Raw genomic sequence first — 16,174 nt, forward strand, 5'->3', positions numbered from 1 at the left:
TGACGATTGTGATTGTAATCAATCAAAATAGATCGAGTGACTCCACCAATCATAGTCATATCTATGCCTGTACCTTAAGACAAAAAGTTCAATTTTCGTAAGGTTCGTGACGACATTTTGGAAGGCAACGAAAAAAGTCAATTCCAATACTTAATTAATATCGCTCGTAAAAAGGACCTAAGTATGTTTTTGTATCATATCTATGTTTTTGTATCATATCAAAGGCTATGCAGAACGACACTCAAACGTATCATTTCCTTAGTGAATCTAACTAGCGTTACCATTCAATTTTAAAAGCAGCCCCCAATATTGGCATATAAATAAGAGGTTGAGTGTAAATACAAATCTTTATTGCGTGAGATTCAAGAACAAATCACATTTTGGTTTGAAATGGTTATGCAGACCGACCGGTTGTTTAAAAAATAATATCACACAGAGTACGCCCTAGGGCAAAGGTGGGTCACAATATAACATTCATCAAAGATGGCCATCCCATCTTTAGTCATGTCTTCTGGGAGATTTGTTGGTCACAATCTCGATATTGTCCAATGCCGACACCGGTCGATTGTGCTTCTTAGCCTCCCTCATGTGAAGAACTTGCTTCTCTCGCTTCTCTTTCCAAGAAGATCCCACCCGAGTGACCTCCATATTTGCTATCTCATCCTTCAGATCCTCGGCTTCGGTTCCTTTGAGGCGTTGCTCTTGTACATCAAAAATACCTCGATCTTTTTGAGCGGTTTTAGCACAGACCTAAATTAAGAAAAAATGGCTTTTAAAACATGTGATTTTGCAGGATATAACTGAACCTTGAGGTTCATGAGAAGCAATGAACGTGAGTTGGGAATCAACAGAAGGGAATCATATAAAAAAAGCTATCTGAAATATTTGTCTTTTTTTCAATATAACCTGCTTTAACACTGTTTAAGCGTATATATCGTAAAATCTGTGAATGGCCATTACTCAACAAAACCGTCCCCGTTATCCTATTTTCTGGTTTACTTTTTCACAAGCTTTTCTAACCGCTACAGGTCGATTTCAATTTCTTTTTTCACATCTTTTTTTTTTTTGTTTGCGGACTTCCTTATCGCTACCGGGATTGGAACAGCAGCACTTCAAGACGAGAAACTTATTCATTCTAGTTTTTTACTATAACTCGAGAAGGAAGGGAGGATTTATAGTTAACCTCATTAACCAATCGGGTATCTTGTTCGACAACTTATTCTGAGTATGCAATTTTTTAAAGGCAGAGCTTTATGATAGCCTCCGTGGACAATATTTTTTTACGATAAGATATTCAAACAATGGTAAATCATGGTTGCAGATATTTGACAATTGGTCAAATAGAATTCATAGATATTAAGAACCTTCGTATTCAGATACAATATATCTCTCAAGTCATGAACTAGCAGTCGTGGTTTACGAGTCGTACTTGTTATTGCTGGTTAAAAGGTTAAATGGGCGAACCTATTCCCGAGGGCGAGGTAAACATTACTGTGATAACGGAGCAGGAATACTTTTTTTAATTTTTTTTTGCAAAGCAAATACACTTCTAAGAGTACTCGATAAATAATGATGCATGAAAATATTATATGTGTCATTTCTCAAAAAGAAGAAAATACTTCACAACTCTCATTATGGTTTAAAGAAAGGTGACGCTTTCGTAGTTTTTTCCTAAGTGTGATTACGAGACCTTAAAAAAACATCAGTTTCCACGGGACCTTTAGGGTTGCCAACCAAACATCCTTGAACGCCGTCTTTGCTGGACTCGCGAAAATAATTGGCCTTATTTTGCATTTCTGTTCTCAGGTGGTAAGCCATAACTTTCTTCTCGTTTCCCAACCTTTCTTCCTGAGAAAAACGCGCTTAAAAAGAAATGCACATCTATGATTCAGCATTTCAAGCCTAAATGAATTATACTTTAGACTTTCGTCCCATTTCCAATTACTCTTTCCATATGTTTCAAATCTGAAAGGGATCCTCTTTTAGGTCTGAAGAAATATGCTTATACTCTACTGTTAATTGCCATCTCCTGTTTTATCCAAAACCACGATCGAACCATATTCTTTTACCAACTCTACCTCGCTTCACGACGAAATACTAACTGGATGTGATGCTAAAATACACATCATAGAGAAAATATTTTCCGCTATTAGCCGATCTAACATAAGAGAGAAAGCCAGAAATAAAAACCTAAGAGAACCTCCAAAATACAAGTGACAGCAATAAGATTGTTAGTCTCATTTTGCATTGAATCAAAGCCAAATAATTTGGTGTAGCTTGATTTTCTTCTGTCTTGGGACAATTTTCTGTTCTATGTGATGATTCCCACAACAAGTCAATATAACGGCGGTGCAAGTGTGTACACTCAATGCATTTCTGCATCCGTCCCACTCAAGGAACCTCCCTATCCTAAGGTGGCCAAACTTACGACCATATCAAGTATAAGGACAACTGCATTCAATATTTACCTCCGCATGCCGACCAATGCGATCCGCGGCAAATTTCCTGAGGCAAGTTCCACATTCCACCAAGATATCACTTTTGGGTGGAGGATTGGTATCAATGTGGGAGGGTCGACGCTCTCGGGTGGCACCTTCAGCAGCCAAAGTGTCTTTTTTGCTGGCTCCTCCACCCATGTTCAGTGTTAGGAACCGCAAAGGTTGAGCAAAGCGAGTGACAATTCTGTCTGTTTTGGTTGGAGAATGGCTTTTGATTTACGTTTTGGATTCACAGCAGGCAGAACTGCCAACTTGGAGCACACTGACTCCTCGTTAAGGAAGATACAATCAAGAAGGAAAGTCAAGCCTTCCTATCGTGGTCCATACGGGCAAATGAAATGAGTGAAATGACGAATCCAGGACCAATTACAGAAAGCCAGTGAGGCAAGAAAGTATGGTGTGATCAGTTGGGTGCTCATCGTTTGTCACATGTACACGTGTCTAATATTTTTTGCAATAAAACCAGAGGTTTTGAGTACTTTTTGAGGGCTAACTAACATTGCCATCAAATACCGTAGACTGGTTTAATATGAGAACAATAACCGTCCGTTAAATATTTATATTTTTTCGGTTTATTCAGCTTAGAATAGAATGTTTAGAGATTAATAGGCTGCAAAGTGGTAAAAAATGCGATATTTTTTTTTTCTTGAAGCGGCTTTACTTCACGAGTTTCAACTTAATTTCGAAAGTCTACTGATAAGTCATGATCTAACCTTCTATTCCAATAGTTGATTTCTGGTACAAATATCTCTCACTAGCACCTCTCTCCATTACTACGGATTTCTTCTTCATCCTTCTGTTAATCTCCGAATACGACGCTTTTGTCTCTCTAAATAAAAGGTTTACAGCATCACCCAAATTCTAACGTTTACCATAACGGTTTATTTTTCTTTTTTCGACATTGCTCTATGAACATATCCAAGTGAACAATAAAATATTTGAGAAAATTGAACCTACACGCTTTTGGTAGCTTTTAAATTGTAGAACTTTCTTGAATATAACACGTTGTTAAGCAACTCTAGACGGTGGTTTCGTGGCAAGGGAGATTTATTGATTGTGATGAACTAGAAAGCTCTCTTGGTGCCTTGGCCAAAACACTCTCAAAGCGGGCGGCCTTTACGATTCCAATCGATGAAATACAGTTTTGCACCTGGGCTCGTGTGCGGTGCCACCAAATAACGGAAAAGGCGATTCCGCCAAACTTTGCCATTTCCATGACCCTCGTTGGTTTTCCTCTTTTAAACCCAGGTGTTTTTTTTCAAACATCTAATCCATCATCATACATTATGAATCGTGGCATTGGACAAGGAGCTGGGCGAGGCACTGGCTATAACAATCTTGAACTCTTCCCCTTGAGCTGTTTGTCCCGATTCAATGACTCCACTGGGGATCTCTTCACAACTGGAGAGAATACGTCGGAGTTTCTTGGACTGATATAGATTTCCTGTGGATCTGGGACTCAATCGTCCCACTTGCGGGGCGTACCCACTGTGTCATCGTCGAAGCGGCTGGCACTGGGGATTGGTCACCACTTGGGTGGAGTGGCCTTTGAAAGAGGCATCCGACAAGGCCCTTTTGTGTCCAAAGACCTCTTCAAGATCATCTGAAAGAATGAAGGCCAACAGTGAGAGCGATGTCACGGGTCTTGATCACACGAGAATAGGAATAGAAACGGGAGGCTTGAGTGTAAAGAGAAGTCGGTTTGGCTATATGGCCACAATACAATTTCTACCCTTGGAAATCATGCGCTGTTCATTTTGAACTTGGTGGCTGAGAAGCACGCACGAGCTCTCGTTAAAGGGGACCCATTCGTATTATTGAGTTCTGACAAGTCTCCTTTGAATGCCCAGGAGGTTGACTAGACACCAAGAGAGCAGCTTTTGGTACGAGTTGTATGACATAGATGATTAGATCCGGGAGTTCCAGGTCCTCTTGATTGTCTCTGTTGTTGCGAAAATCCGCCCTAATGATGGCTGAATGGTAGAATTGCTACTTCCACGTCTCTATTCTTGAGCAATACGTAAACTGTGACCGTAAAGTTCTCGCCTTTTGGTACAACATTTATAAGTCAGGAATGGGTAGAGTGGTTCATACCTTTTGGATTGGTTTTGCACACTTCCCTCTTTTACAACCACTGATTGGAATAAAGTCAAACATGGAAGTCACTATGAGCGGAAAGTTCAGGACCCTAACCATGACTTTCTTGAGGATTTTATTAGGTACTTAGTTTTTAAATCTCTGAAGAGTCCTCGTTGAAAGAAAAGTCAATCTTCTGTTTCAAGATAACCTTTAAAACGGGGTGTACATCTTTTTCTTGCTGCTTTTGGATGGAGTAATTGGTGCAAAACGCAACCTGAAAATTTACATTTAAGTTGCCGTTACTCTCTTTGTCTGGATCAACAAGAAGTAAGCCAAGGTTTGCCAACAGGTTTCAATAATCTTCGCAATCGATCTTTGGTTTTCATGACGGTTCACTCGCATTTAAACGAAGCTGCCAAACTTGACTTCATTGAGACGTTTCTGCCCAATACGAGAATAAAAATCCACGTGTTCCTTGGTGTTGCATGATCAAGGTGTGTTTTTTTTCTTCTAGATTACGACATTTTAGATTATCACTACGGGCATTAAAACAAATCAACGGGCTCCTTCAATAGGGCAAGAACTTTAGAGTCACAGTGTAGTGCAAAGGTGGAACTTCAAAGAAAGTTCGACTTGTTTTAACAAAGAGGAAAAGTTTTCTAACTTCGAACTTGCCTTCATTTTTTTCTACATGGCCAAAGATAGTGTTTTACAATTTTTGATTGCAATCGAAAATTCAAGAACAAGACGTTAAAATCTTTGTTATTTGTGGATAAGAAGCTTGATGATGTTGAAAACAACCACTGGCGCTCCTAACTGGAACATTCATCTTATTTTGGAGCAGTTTCTTGTTGATGAAGGGGGAAGCTTTGATGTGTTGTCTAGTGTCTAATGGTTTAAGATCGAAAACAAACCAATTTCAAACTACCAAGAGGAAATTGACGTCTCCGAACTTTGTTATCCAAAGCTGTCAAGTGCGATTAGGGATCAACTTTCCTTGTTCTCTACGAACTTCCAGCCTTTTTACAATGAATCCAAAACTATTTCTCAAGAAACCAAGTATCTGCCGTCAGACTTTAGAGCAGAAAAAAGTATCTTAATACTACAATAGACGTAGACGGTAAACTTCCCAATAAAACGTCAACTTCCTAAGCATAAATAACGCACAAGTTCAGACAATTATTTTTCGGTGCTTCATGCTCCACAGATCAAGATAGAATGAATGAATCCCCACATTCGAGATGTTTTCTACTCACGCTGGCCTTCCAATCTAGTCATTTTTGACCTTGAGACGGACGTTCGGGCTCCTCCAAATGATGAGACGGTTCGGGCGCGATTGTGCTGCAATGTTATCAATCATGTAACTATGGGACCACATCATTATCGCCATTTAAGAGCCTCATAACAAGTCCCATAAACATTGGCCCATCATTAACCCTCGGTCCAAAAAGATCCATGGCGACCTTTCACGATCGGATTTTTTCTCACCTTGAAAGTTGGGCGTATGGAGTGGGTTCTGGATAGAGAGCAAGCCACATCAAATAAACTGGCAGACTCGTGATTGGGGAAGGTGGCAATTAGTTCATTATTTCCCGAAGTGGACACTTGGGTCTTTAAAGTTGGAACTGCTCCGGGGGCTGGACCAGGGGGAATCTCCTCATCCTGAAAGCAAGATCCAAAACTACCTCTAGTTGGGTTATTTGTCATCTTAAAGTGTGCCTTCAATGTTCGCCATTACATTTGAGCTTCGGCATGGTCGGATCTAGAAACCCCAATCTACTTCAATGAACAGTATGCTGGATGTTTACTGTGTGGTTGAGAACAATATATTCCAGCTACAAGTATTGTTTTCAACTCCCTCCTACCCAAAAATCAAAGCACGTACAAATAGCTTAAATATGCAATAGCTTTAATTGTAGGTATGGTTCTGACGAGGCTCTAGGTAGTTTTGGCGATGCCTTCGGACTTTTTAAACACATGACGAGAAATTGTAAGCTATGTCTTTCTAGGCGAAAGTGGTGTTAAAAGCTCCAAAGGTTTAATAGCCTGCCATTGAAGGGAACGTGTCGTTCTCAAAAGCGATCATTCTGTCGTATTTGCATTGAAGCATGATCCGAGTTTTGGTGTCATGAAAGGTAAACTGATCATAGATGTTTGTTGCGACCAATGGTCGTGTCAATTGTGTAAAAAGTGTATGTGCGTAAGAAAAAATCTTTAGATTACGGTAAGCGAGTAAGGCCTTATGATCTTCAGATTCAAACACATCTAAAATGTGAGAGTAGATATGCTTCAAAGAACCACCATCATGTTTTGTGATTGTGACAACGTGTTCAAAATTCAAAATCATCCATGCTCTATTTAGTTTCTGATGTCAGGCTTTTTTGTCTCAATTGATGTACTCTAAAAATTCTATCAAATTGTTTAATACGAACCTCATAACACTGAGCATAATATGGGAGCTGGTTGATGTCCCAATAGTTCTTCTTCCAATGTTTGAAGAAAAGAGAAACTGAAACAAAAAAGAAGCTATCTTAATGATTCAAACTTATTCTGACGATCTCTCTCAACCATGAAGCTCACAAAAACCATTACAAATCCTCCACATTCCATGTTACAAAGTGCATAGTTGTTAAGGTGTACTACACCCGAGGGTGCGAGTCTTCAATCCTTTATCATAAATGCTTTGAGAAATTGTTCAAAGTAGTTTCAAGGCCCGGAGTTTGAGATTAATCCCCCGTTGGATTTGGTTCCAAATGGAACATCTGGTGAGCAAGTCCCTTGATTCATATGTGGATGTAGGGTATCGAGAAATCCAGATTCCAGGTTTCTCCCTGCCAGGTAATGAGTTGAAAGAAATGGCTCTTGAGGCAAGAATCTTCCTGATAAAACAGCTTTTATCCCACTCCAGACATGGCCTAATCCATGTACATAGAAGAAGATTATGGTACAAGCGATGAAATGTAGCCGAATCCGTCCACTTTGAACAAGGGATAATGGAACCAACCTCCAAATCAAAGGCAAAGGCAAAAACAGTATCAACAATGCTCTAAGAATAACGCTCTTCCACTTATTTGAGCCATCAGAATGAAAGGTTATCCCCATATCTGATATTTGGGCCTTTGATAGATCTCGTTCGTTTTCAACTACCGTTCAAATTTGTCCCTTGAGATGGAACTTGGAGGGATTACGATGGTTCAACTCGATAAGTCTGCAGTCGAAAGTGGGCACAGAATGAAAATGAAATATCGGATTTCGACTGCTTCGACTGAACCTTCGAACCTCTTAAAATATGATGGACACACGATAGGTGAGGAAACTATCCTTACAGGGAGGCATTCATGGCGTTTCAAATGTCTTGCAATCTCATCTTTTACAATCTTGATACGCAATAAAATATGAATTAATAAGAAAGAATTGAAGACACGTGTAGAAGACATTGCAAGTGCAGGAGGAAAGATGTAACTGACGAGATTCTTGATTCTAGGTTATTGCATGGGAGAGTGTGGTCCAGATTGAAAAAAGTCTTTTGTCAGCTCTCGTCGTTGATGGAATTTGGCTGAGAACCAGAAAAAGATGTGTGACCGTCAATATTGCAAAAGGATGTCCGGTGACCAGGAAGGACGATTTGTGTCCGGACATCACCCCAGGAAAGGGCTGGTTCCTAACACTGTGGAACACTGACCTGGCCTGTCTGAAGGCTAAGGCCTTGGTTTCACGTAAAAGATGCGTCCAAGCATCATTTAGGAATCTCTTGACTAATATAACAAAGTATATTTCATAACAGTCCAATGTTCCTTTTTTATGTCAGTTAAGCTTCTCGACCAAATTTCAAAAAAACTACATGTGTAGTTGAAATTTAAACAATGATATTGCCTACAATAAATGTCAGAAATGATATGGTCAATCTTGTTTGTTGAGCATCATGTTATGCGTGTTATATTATTCACACACATACTAAATTTGGAATTTTAGGGTAGGCCACTGATTTCTAGTTAAATTAAAAAGACCATTTGAATAGATGGGATAAACCAGTAACATTAAACTCAATTGAGCACTTTACAAGGGCAACCATATGTTCAAGGATTGTATAGTTTGCCTACCAAATCTTAGCATGCAATTTAGTTTCTACAAAATAGGTCCACTACCACATAACGGGTCTGTTGGCATTCGTTGACTATGGATCGTATGTATGTAAATTGCCTTTTACCGCATTCCTTTCGCAGTCACATCTCGGAGATGCACCATTTTAGTAGAAGAAAGATATCCCCCCCAAGGATATGTGAATACCAGTTACCAAAATTCGGATTACGTGAGGTGGAGAAGAATTTGCACCCAGAGTGTTCCTTTATAAACAAGGTGATGGCAAGCCAAGGAATAACTTTCCTTCAAAGCTTTACTTGAGTGTTCGAGAAGGTGGAAACCATTTGCAAGTAATGCATTATTTGCAAGGTGCTAATGCCAAGAACACAAGAACAGAGGTGCGGAATATCAACTCAAGAAGGAATGTTGCTTGATTCAAAATGCGTATCTATTGCAGCAGTGCTTCTTAATCTTACCTTATAGGCTAATTATTTTGCGGATAATGATGATATCCAACTCAAGACTAATGTTCTTAGAATGGCACTCATTTTAGCTTCAAATGAAATGAATAGTTCTAGGGCTAAAAGCACAATACAAGTCTCAATAGAAAACGAAAAGGACAAAATGTGGATGAATAAATGCGACACTTGTCTCCAAGAAAGACTATGATACAGGATTGTTTTATCTAGTGTATGCATTTTTCATGTTCATGTCATGTTTTGAGAACAAGAAAACAGTTTCACAGTCACGTAAAAAAACCTTTTTCCAAAGATTGTACATTTTCAAAGGGAGTCGGCTACATTCAGTTGGGGTGTGGAAAGATTCAAAACTTATGCAGATTAGACAAACGCTCCTTGACAAACAAAGGAATTTGATCCAACAGAAAGTACGGAGAAGAAATATGCAATAGAAGAAAACGAAGAAAATGAACGATTTCTATATTCGATGTTGGTCCATTTTCACCGACAAGTTAAGTCTGACTGGTTTAAAGAGATTAATGAAATAGCAAATTACTTTCCAAAAATTACATAGTGAATATAACGAGGCAGAGTAAAACGCGGAATTCCGCACCCAAGTTAAACACCATCAAGATTTTTAATGAATACTCAATGGATTCAATTCAAATTGTACTGAATAAATGGAGATAAATACATCAGTCATTTTTCAAATGAGTGTTCATTTGCAGCCAGCATGGCCTTGATCCTAGGCCTGATTGCCAAGCATGTCTCTTTGATGTGTTCCTCAGGAATTTTTCATTATTCCTCTTCCAGCGTTGCCTTGACGAACCCCACTTTGGGAGAGAAGAATTGGACAGGCCTTACATTTAATGTCGTTCAACATGGAGGTCAGAAGTTGGTTAACGTCTTTTGGGATCAGATTTGGATGACCGTGGATTTGTGGTTGGGGTTGAGCCCTGTCGCCACATGGAGTTCTTCCCAACGTAATTGGAATCAACTCAAAACCTGACCATTGTTGCATCAGTTCCAAGTATTCCTGGGCCCCCACCTTGAGGGCAAATGGGAATCAGTCAATCAAAAGGGGTAAAGGTGTGGGCCTGGCCTTAATTACGGCCCCTAGGTCCTTCAGGCACACTTTTGTGTCAATTTTGACTTTGCCATCATATACAGACTTCCTCTGGAGAAAAAGTCTGGAGAAACTCTTTTTGAAGGTTTTGATGGTATAGAGAACAGCCTTGGAGAACCTGACAACGCTCATGATGTTCTTGATGGGCATCTGGTCTTTAAGCAAATTGGCTAGTTTTAGCCATCTTTTTAGCCTGTATCTCAAAAGCCATTAGTCCTAGGGAGAAGCTTTTCTGACGTCAGAGTTTTTCTTTGACATAGCAACACTTGAATTAAGCAAAAATTAAAAAAAATCGCTGAATTCTTCTTGTAAATGTAAGTTCCCAAAGATGAATCCGCATTTTACTCAGCCACACTGTAAATATCTACTCTTTTTTACAAACAATTTGGGAACAACAAAAACCTTTTAGTTTCAATTCTTGAAATGCCAACAAGAAATTGCACGGTCAGTACAGTTGCAATTCATATTTCTATCCTAAATGCATCAATGGGTTGTATTCTGTATTCTTCTTTTACACCGAGGAGCTTAGCCTTTGAATACTTTAGTTTATGACCATATCATGTCTAATATGGCGGGATTTAGAGCGAAACTCTCCCCATTAAAGAAGGAAATTGTAGTTCATTGAGATGAGTCTTGCGTTGAGGTGAATGCATTTAGTTACCAATAGAATAAAGCTCTCAGTAGAAAAACAAAACAAAAGAATGTCCTTGTTAGTTGATACATCGCAAATCCTCTCGATTGTAAAGCTCTTAAATCTTCATTGAAGCGAAAGTAAGCAATCTCCGATCTCCTAAATCTCCCAGATCCAAGCCATCCGTTCGGAAAATGCTTTGCGGTCTAAGAATAGAACCTGAATTTCTCAGGAATGCGCACATTCATCCCCTGATTGAGTGTTCCAATGGCATTGTGGTCCTATTTGTTGGCACCCACCGGAGAGAACCAAATTACCAACTGGTGGTTCTAATCAAAGCCGAGATACCTCATTTCCGGGTCTCAGAAATCTCACGGGATAGTGGAATTCGTTTCGGTGCCAACACAGCTTTTGGTTCTCGTTATTACCCAATTGAGCTCCTTAGAGGGCACCATTGCGTATATTGTGCAACTAATCAACTTCCCTATGTGTGGTGTTGAGACTTGTACTTGTATGTACTACTTAATGTACTTACTCGAAAAGGCCAGAAGCATGAAAGCCAGAGAGACCAAGATCACCTCCTTGGCTCGAACCTCGGTTCCCGAAGTTCGAACCACAAAGTTGGTTCCACTTGGATTACCACTGACATCCGGTGGCTGAAGGTGACTTTGATCTACAGGTCCAGTGAGGGAAGAAGCCGGATTTTGAAGTGCAGAAACATCATGCCCTGTAAACAAGGTCAAAGAAAGCGGAAAATAAATCACGGCCAGCGCGTGTGGAGTGTCTCAAATTGTGCCCAGACTCCATCAAATGAAAGGGGGTCAACTGTGGCCAAGATTGTTAACAATGGACCTTGATGAACTCAGGTCCGATTGATTTGACCGACGTTGTTGCCAATGTTTCCCATTTTGTATTCTACTGTATTGAAATCCCCGATGGTGGTTTGTGACTGACATGAATTTCTGACTAGCATTCCTTTATGCGTTGCATTATTACATAATACGTTATATTGCTTCATGCTCTATACGTATATAGGGAAGTACACATTTATATCGAGACCCTGGATTGTATGAATCGTATCAGTTTGATTGGAAAAAGCTCAATGTACGAGTATGGTAGATTCAGACACACTAAGCGATTCTAGCTGAAGCTTTACACAACTGAAAGGATCAAGGTATGCAAATTGTATCACTTGTGGTTTAACAAGGTTCATTTTATTAGCTTTGGAAAGTTCTTGCAAAGTTGCTTTTGGTATATTATCAACGAGGCATAGATTTATAGATTTTCTTATCAATACAATTCAAACTGCACTAAAAGTTTGAAGGAGCCTGAGTGTCGCATCCGAAATTGTGAGCAGTATGTAAAAAGTACTTTAAAAAAGATTGTGATTATAAACTTAGAAGGCTAAATTTACCTTGGTAAAGTAAATGGGAAATTAAAATCTTCATTGAGTAAAACAACATAAAGATATGACTTGTTTATAAAGGGTCAAAAAAAACAAAAGTCGAGACTTTCTTTGAATTAATGGGTTCGCTAAGTACAATTGGGATCAAAACATGTCCTAAATAGCTCCTTGTTCTTTGTTTATTTATGGGTTACATATAACTTAAAGATTTGGTGTGAACTGTTCCAATGCCACCCTTAGATGATTAAAGGATCTATTTTGGTATCCATGAACAGTTAAGCGGAACCATTTTCTTTTTGATTGAAAACGTCTCGGAGACAAATAGCCGTTTAAAGTACTGTATACGCGGCAAGCAATATTAACATCAAAAACCCGCCAGATTTGTCTGCAATTGTTGCCCAAAAAACAAGATCAAAGTTTGTACAGTACAGTTTCTCCGAAATTTGGGAATTGGTACTGTTACTCATGAATAGAAGCTCCTAAAAAAGACCATTCCAAATATTCTATTGTCTTTCTAAATGAAGAGGGAGGTCGACTCGCAGAATCTATTTTCAACGGCACAAAACATGGAGACACTATCGATAGACGGCGCTCTAGGATAAATTGGTGAAGATTTGAATGAAATTTGGACAGTTAAATGAACAGATGTACATACATAAGGAAAGTCTATCGAGAATAGTGATTGGATCATCCGCGTTGTGTGCTGGATGAGAATGATTAATATCTCAAATTTCATGCCTGGACAAATATCTTAAATATCTTGCCATCCATGTTAAAACAATGAGCTAATGATCTTACCCCTAAATTGTATTCAAGGAAGGCTTACGACAACAATACTAAGAAAATAGGCAAGCAAAACAGAAAAGGGAAGGGAAAGTAGCATCCCAACCTTTCATCTTTCATGTTCATCTTTTGGCAAATTTATTCCCATTAACTATTGAAAAAGCCCGGAAATAACGAGCATCGTTATCTCGAACAATCTTTAAGAGAAAAAACAATATGACCAATCATTTAAACGAATAGTACCTTTTTGAAATATTGGAAGCCTAACCAGAGGGGGGATTATTCATAGCTATCAAAGGCCAAAAAATATCGACTAACTCCTGGAGTGTTTTTCCTGTTTCCAATTTAGCTTCATCATGCTTCATCAACCAACCCTTTACTGTAAGAGTCGATCAAGACTTACGAGTACAGTATGACCGTAAAGTTGTGCCCCTTGATGACACTTCGCTGATTTAGGAATGCCTGAAGTGATTTCTTTGATCTGATAAGCCATGTAATCGTCCTTCTGTTCCGCAAATTATGTAGATTAGGTAAGCAATCGCAACCTTTGAAAATTGGAAGTTATGCCATCTTCTAGACTTTTGTAACGGTGTTTGACAAGGGCAAGGGTGACTTGATTTATCACTCCGGCTTTAGATCTCGAAACTACCAAAACATCTCTTTGAATAAAGGCAGACTTGTTTACTACCAGATCAGTCTTTCTATTCTTAATATCGTTGAAATTTGGATTTCAGTTTTGCCTTGTGCTTTAGGTGGTGTCAATTTTTTATTTTGAAAATTCTAGTAAAGATAAAAATGTAGAATTGAATACGCCTATTTGCTTTGTGACAACCTGACTCGAACTTGGATATATTTCGGAAGTGAACGAGAGGTCTTGGTCCGACCAGTAACCAAAGTCGAATGAATATTAAGAGGAACTACGGGAAACAGATGAGTTGCCATGATGGACAAGGTAGTACGGGAAATATCATAAGAAACAGCACGAAACCTTTTACTTGAAATCACTCCAAAGCCCACCTCTCTTATTTCTCGGGCTCCTTCATTCTTCAATTTGTTCCCCTCAAATATTTGTAGGGAGCATGTAGTAGGCGTTGATCCTGCAGTAGGATTTAAGTCAGACTTGGACAAGTGTTTATCTAAAATCCTGATCAACCTTGCATTCAAGGGCAAGCCAGATTTGCCAACTCCACTTCGATGGTGGATCTGCTATTGTATGAACCTAAGGTTATATAAGATGAATATCCTGTTCGTCTTGAATTGTTGGAAATTCCACTACCAGTAGCGGTAAGAAAGTCCGAAAAAAATACGAATACCTGAAGAACAAACCGAAGTGCACATTCGATAGAGCAATGACTTTAGGGTCACAGTGCAAGTCCAGTTTTGTGCCAGGTCGTCGGAAGAATTGCTGAATTGCTACTCGCAAAACCATGCAGACCTCCTTGTTTTATGCTTTCTAGTCCACTATTATGGTATTGTAAATGCTTGCTTCATACAAAGGAAGGACAAAGTTGAGCCAATATTTGGACAAAATGTTGCCATAAAAGTTTGACCAGACCCCCATTTTTGGAAGTTGGAACACGATAGATAAGGCTCCCTTGTTTTTCCTCAAAACCTTCGTGACGGTCGAAAGAAAAATATTTTCTAAATTATGAGGACTTCATAAAACCCATCCACAAGGACCTCATGCATTGGGCTCTAAAGCTAAAAGCGAGTGCTGGACTTGGCTTGGTCCTTTGCGGAAACGATCAATTTAGGAATGCTTTGAGCAACATCATTATATCTGAGCAAGAAAAAACGCATAACGCTCCTCGTTCACCAATATCAAAGACGCTTGCATTTTTCATATATGCGCAAGGGTCATTTCAAAAAGGATCGAAACTTTTCATCGCTTGAATCAATAAGAGTGTTAGGCAATTACTCGAAAGCCAAACATTTTCTTTTGAATTTAGAATGAACACTGAAGAGACTTGTCAAAATCAAGATGAAACTATGCGTGAAGTTTATTGAACAATTCCGCAAATGTACTCATGAATAGTAGTGTGGCTTTCTGGGAAAAAGAAGAGATCATTTAAGCCCAAAAAATGGCAAGTAACTTAGCAAATCAGCGAAAACCTAAATATGAACTACTCGTAGATATTTGAAAAATGAAAGCATCGTGAAAAAAAATGTGCTTAAAGGAGTAGATGGATTGTCCATCAGATCAGTGCTTTATTGGTTAATAATCTTGAGTCAACATGACCTAAAGTATACTAAAATCAATTGTTGTGTGAAGGAAATGAATGTGAATCAAATGGCATGGCAGGAACAATGTTTCTTAGGAAGCTTGCTCACAAGATCTAATATACCCCTTTTGCAAAAAGTCACAGTTTGATAATCTATGATTCCTGGGAATACTTTTAAGTGCAGTAAAATCGATGAAGTTGAACATGGTATCTATATTGGGGCAGTTTTAACGGCAAATGAGTCCCTTTTTGAGCCAAAAATCAAATTTCCTACATTTCTACGCTCCTACTAATAAATGATGTTTATGATCGTTCGAATCGAGATCGTGCTCGATCGAAATGAGCCAAATGCGATCTCTTTTAAATGGGATCTGCCAAATTTTGCGTTGGAGTTGGAACGATCTATTGCCGATCCATTACTTACCTTCTCAAGAAAGTCTTAATCCGTGGAAGCCCAAACATTTTTTTTCTGTTATCACTTTGGAATGTCCGTTCATAATTTATTTGAGGCCGTTCTCGATTTATCATAAGGCGTAAGTGGCTGTCTCATCAAAAAATGGTGAGCGGAAGCTATTTTTTTACAGCTTTTAGAAAGGTGCTCGAGCTTTGGCGAATGAAGATTTTCACGCCGCTTTGTTCTTTTAGTTTTCCAAATTCACAATAGTGGGAGCCCTAAGTTGTGAGCAGAAAATTTGATTCATTGATAAGTTAGAGTTGACGGATCCTGATGGCAGCTCAATGCTTACATTCAAATGATCCAACCCATTTTAAACAATGTCATCATCTTATTTAACTCATAATAACAACAGCTCTTATCATTAAGTGTAGCAAAGCAGATAATATTTTCTTGCTTGGACATTGAATCCTCCAATTGCATAGATGTTTTGGCAAT

At 38.9% G+C, this 16,174-nt stretch overlaps 2 protein-coding genes across 4 annotated transcripts; both read right to left on the bottom strand.

Annotated features, from left to right (window-relative positions):
- Positions 1 to 328: 328 nt before the first annotated feature.
- Positions 329 to 2,818, bottom strand: LOC131880789 (zinc finger C2HC domain-containing protein 1B-like). Its single transcript, XM_059227490.1, has 2 exons — positions 2,469 to 2,818; positions 329 to 750 (listed from the first exon to the last, which is right to left on the bottom strand). The coding sequence occupies exons 1-2, from the start codon at positions 2,634 to 2,636 to the stop codon at positions 499 to 501; spliced, it is 420 nt and encodes a 139-aa protein (XP_059083473.1). The 5' UTR covers positions 2,637 to 2,818; the 3' UTR covers positions 329 to 498.
- A 539-nt stretch (positions 2,819 to 3,357) lies between these two features.
- LOC131880788 (uncharacterized) lies at positions 3,358 to 11,826 on the bottom strand. 3 transcript variants are annotated; one of them, XM_059227488.1, is made up of 6 exons: positions 11,725 to 11,826; positions 11,408 to 11,599; positions 7,010 to 7,086; positions 6,066 to 6,239; positions 5,834 to 5,918; positions 3,358 to 4,101 (listed from the first exon to the last, which is right to left on the bottom strand). In XM_059227488.1, the coding sequence occupies exons 2-6, from the start codon at positions 11,424 to 11,426 to the stop codon at positions 3,992 to 3,994; spliced, it is 465 nt and encodes a 154-aa protein (XP_059083471.1). In that variant the 5' UTR covers positions 11,427 to 11,599; positions 11,725 to 11,826; the 3' UTR covers positions 3,358 to 3,991. The 3 variants fall into 3 exon arrangements, with proteins under 3 accessions (XP_059083471.1, XP_059083472.1, XP_059083470.1); XM_059227489.1 differs by having other exon boundaries at positions 11,675 to 11,791; XM_059227487.1 differs by lacking the exon at positions 11,725 to 11,826 and having other exon boundaries at positions 11,408 to 11,714.
- Between the last annotated feature and the right edge of the window lie 4,348 nt (positions 11,827 to 16,174).

This window comes from Tigriopus californicus, chromosome 5 (assembly GCF_007210705.1).
Source record: "Tigriopus californicus strain San Diego chromosome 5, Tcal_SD_v2.1, whole genome shotgun sequence".
Classification (NCBI taxonomy): domain Eukaryota; kingdom Metazoa; phylum Arthropoda; class Copepoda; order Harpacticoida; family Harpacticidae; genus Tigriopus; species Tigriopus californicus.

Coding starts and splice junctions, on each gene's coding strand:
- LOC131880789 (XM_059227490.1), bottom strand. CDS start 2,636: ATGGGTGGAGGAGCCAGCAAAAAAGACACTTTGGCTGCTGAAGGTGCC. Junction 751..2,468: donor GCATTGGTCGGCATGCGGAG/GTAAATATTGAA, acceptor TTCTTAATTTAG/GTCTGTGCTAAAACCGCTCA.
- LOC131880788 (XM_059227488.1), bottom strand. Junction 5,919..6,065: donor CCATACGCCCAACTTTCAAG/GTGAGAAAAAAT, acceptor ATAACATTGCAG/CACAATCGCGCCCGAACCGT. Junction 4,102..5,833: donor GACTAGATTGGAAGGCCAGC/GTGAGTAGAAAA, acceptor TCATTCTTTCAG/ATGATCTTGAAGAGGTCTTT.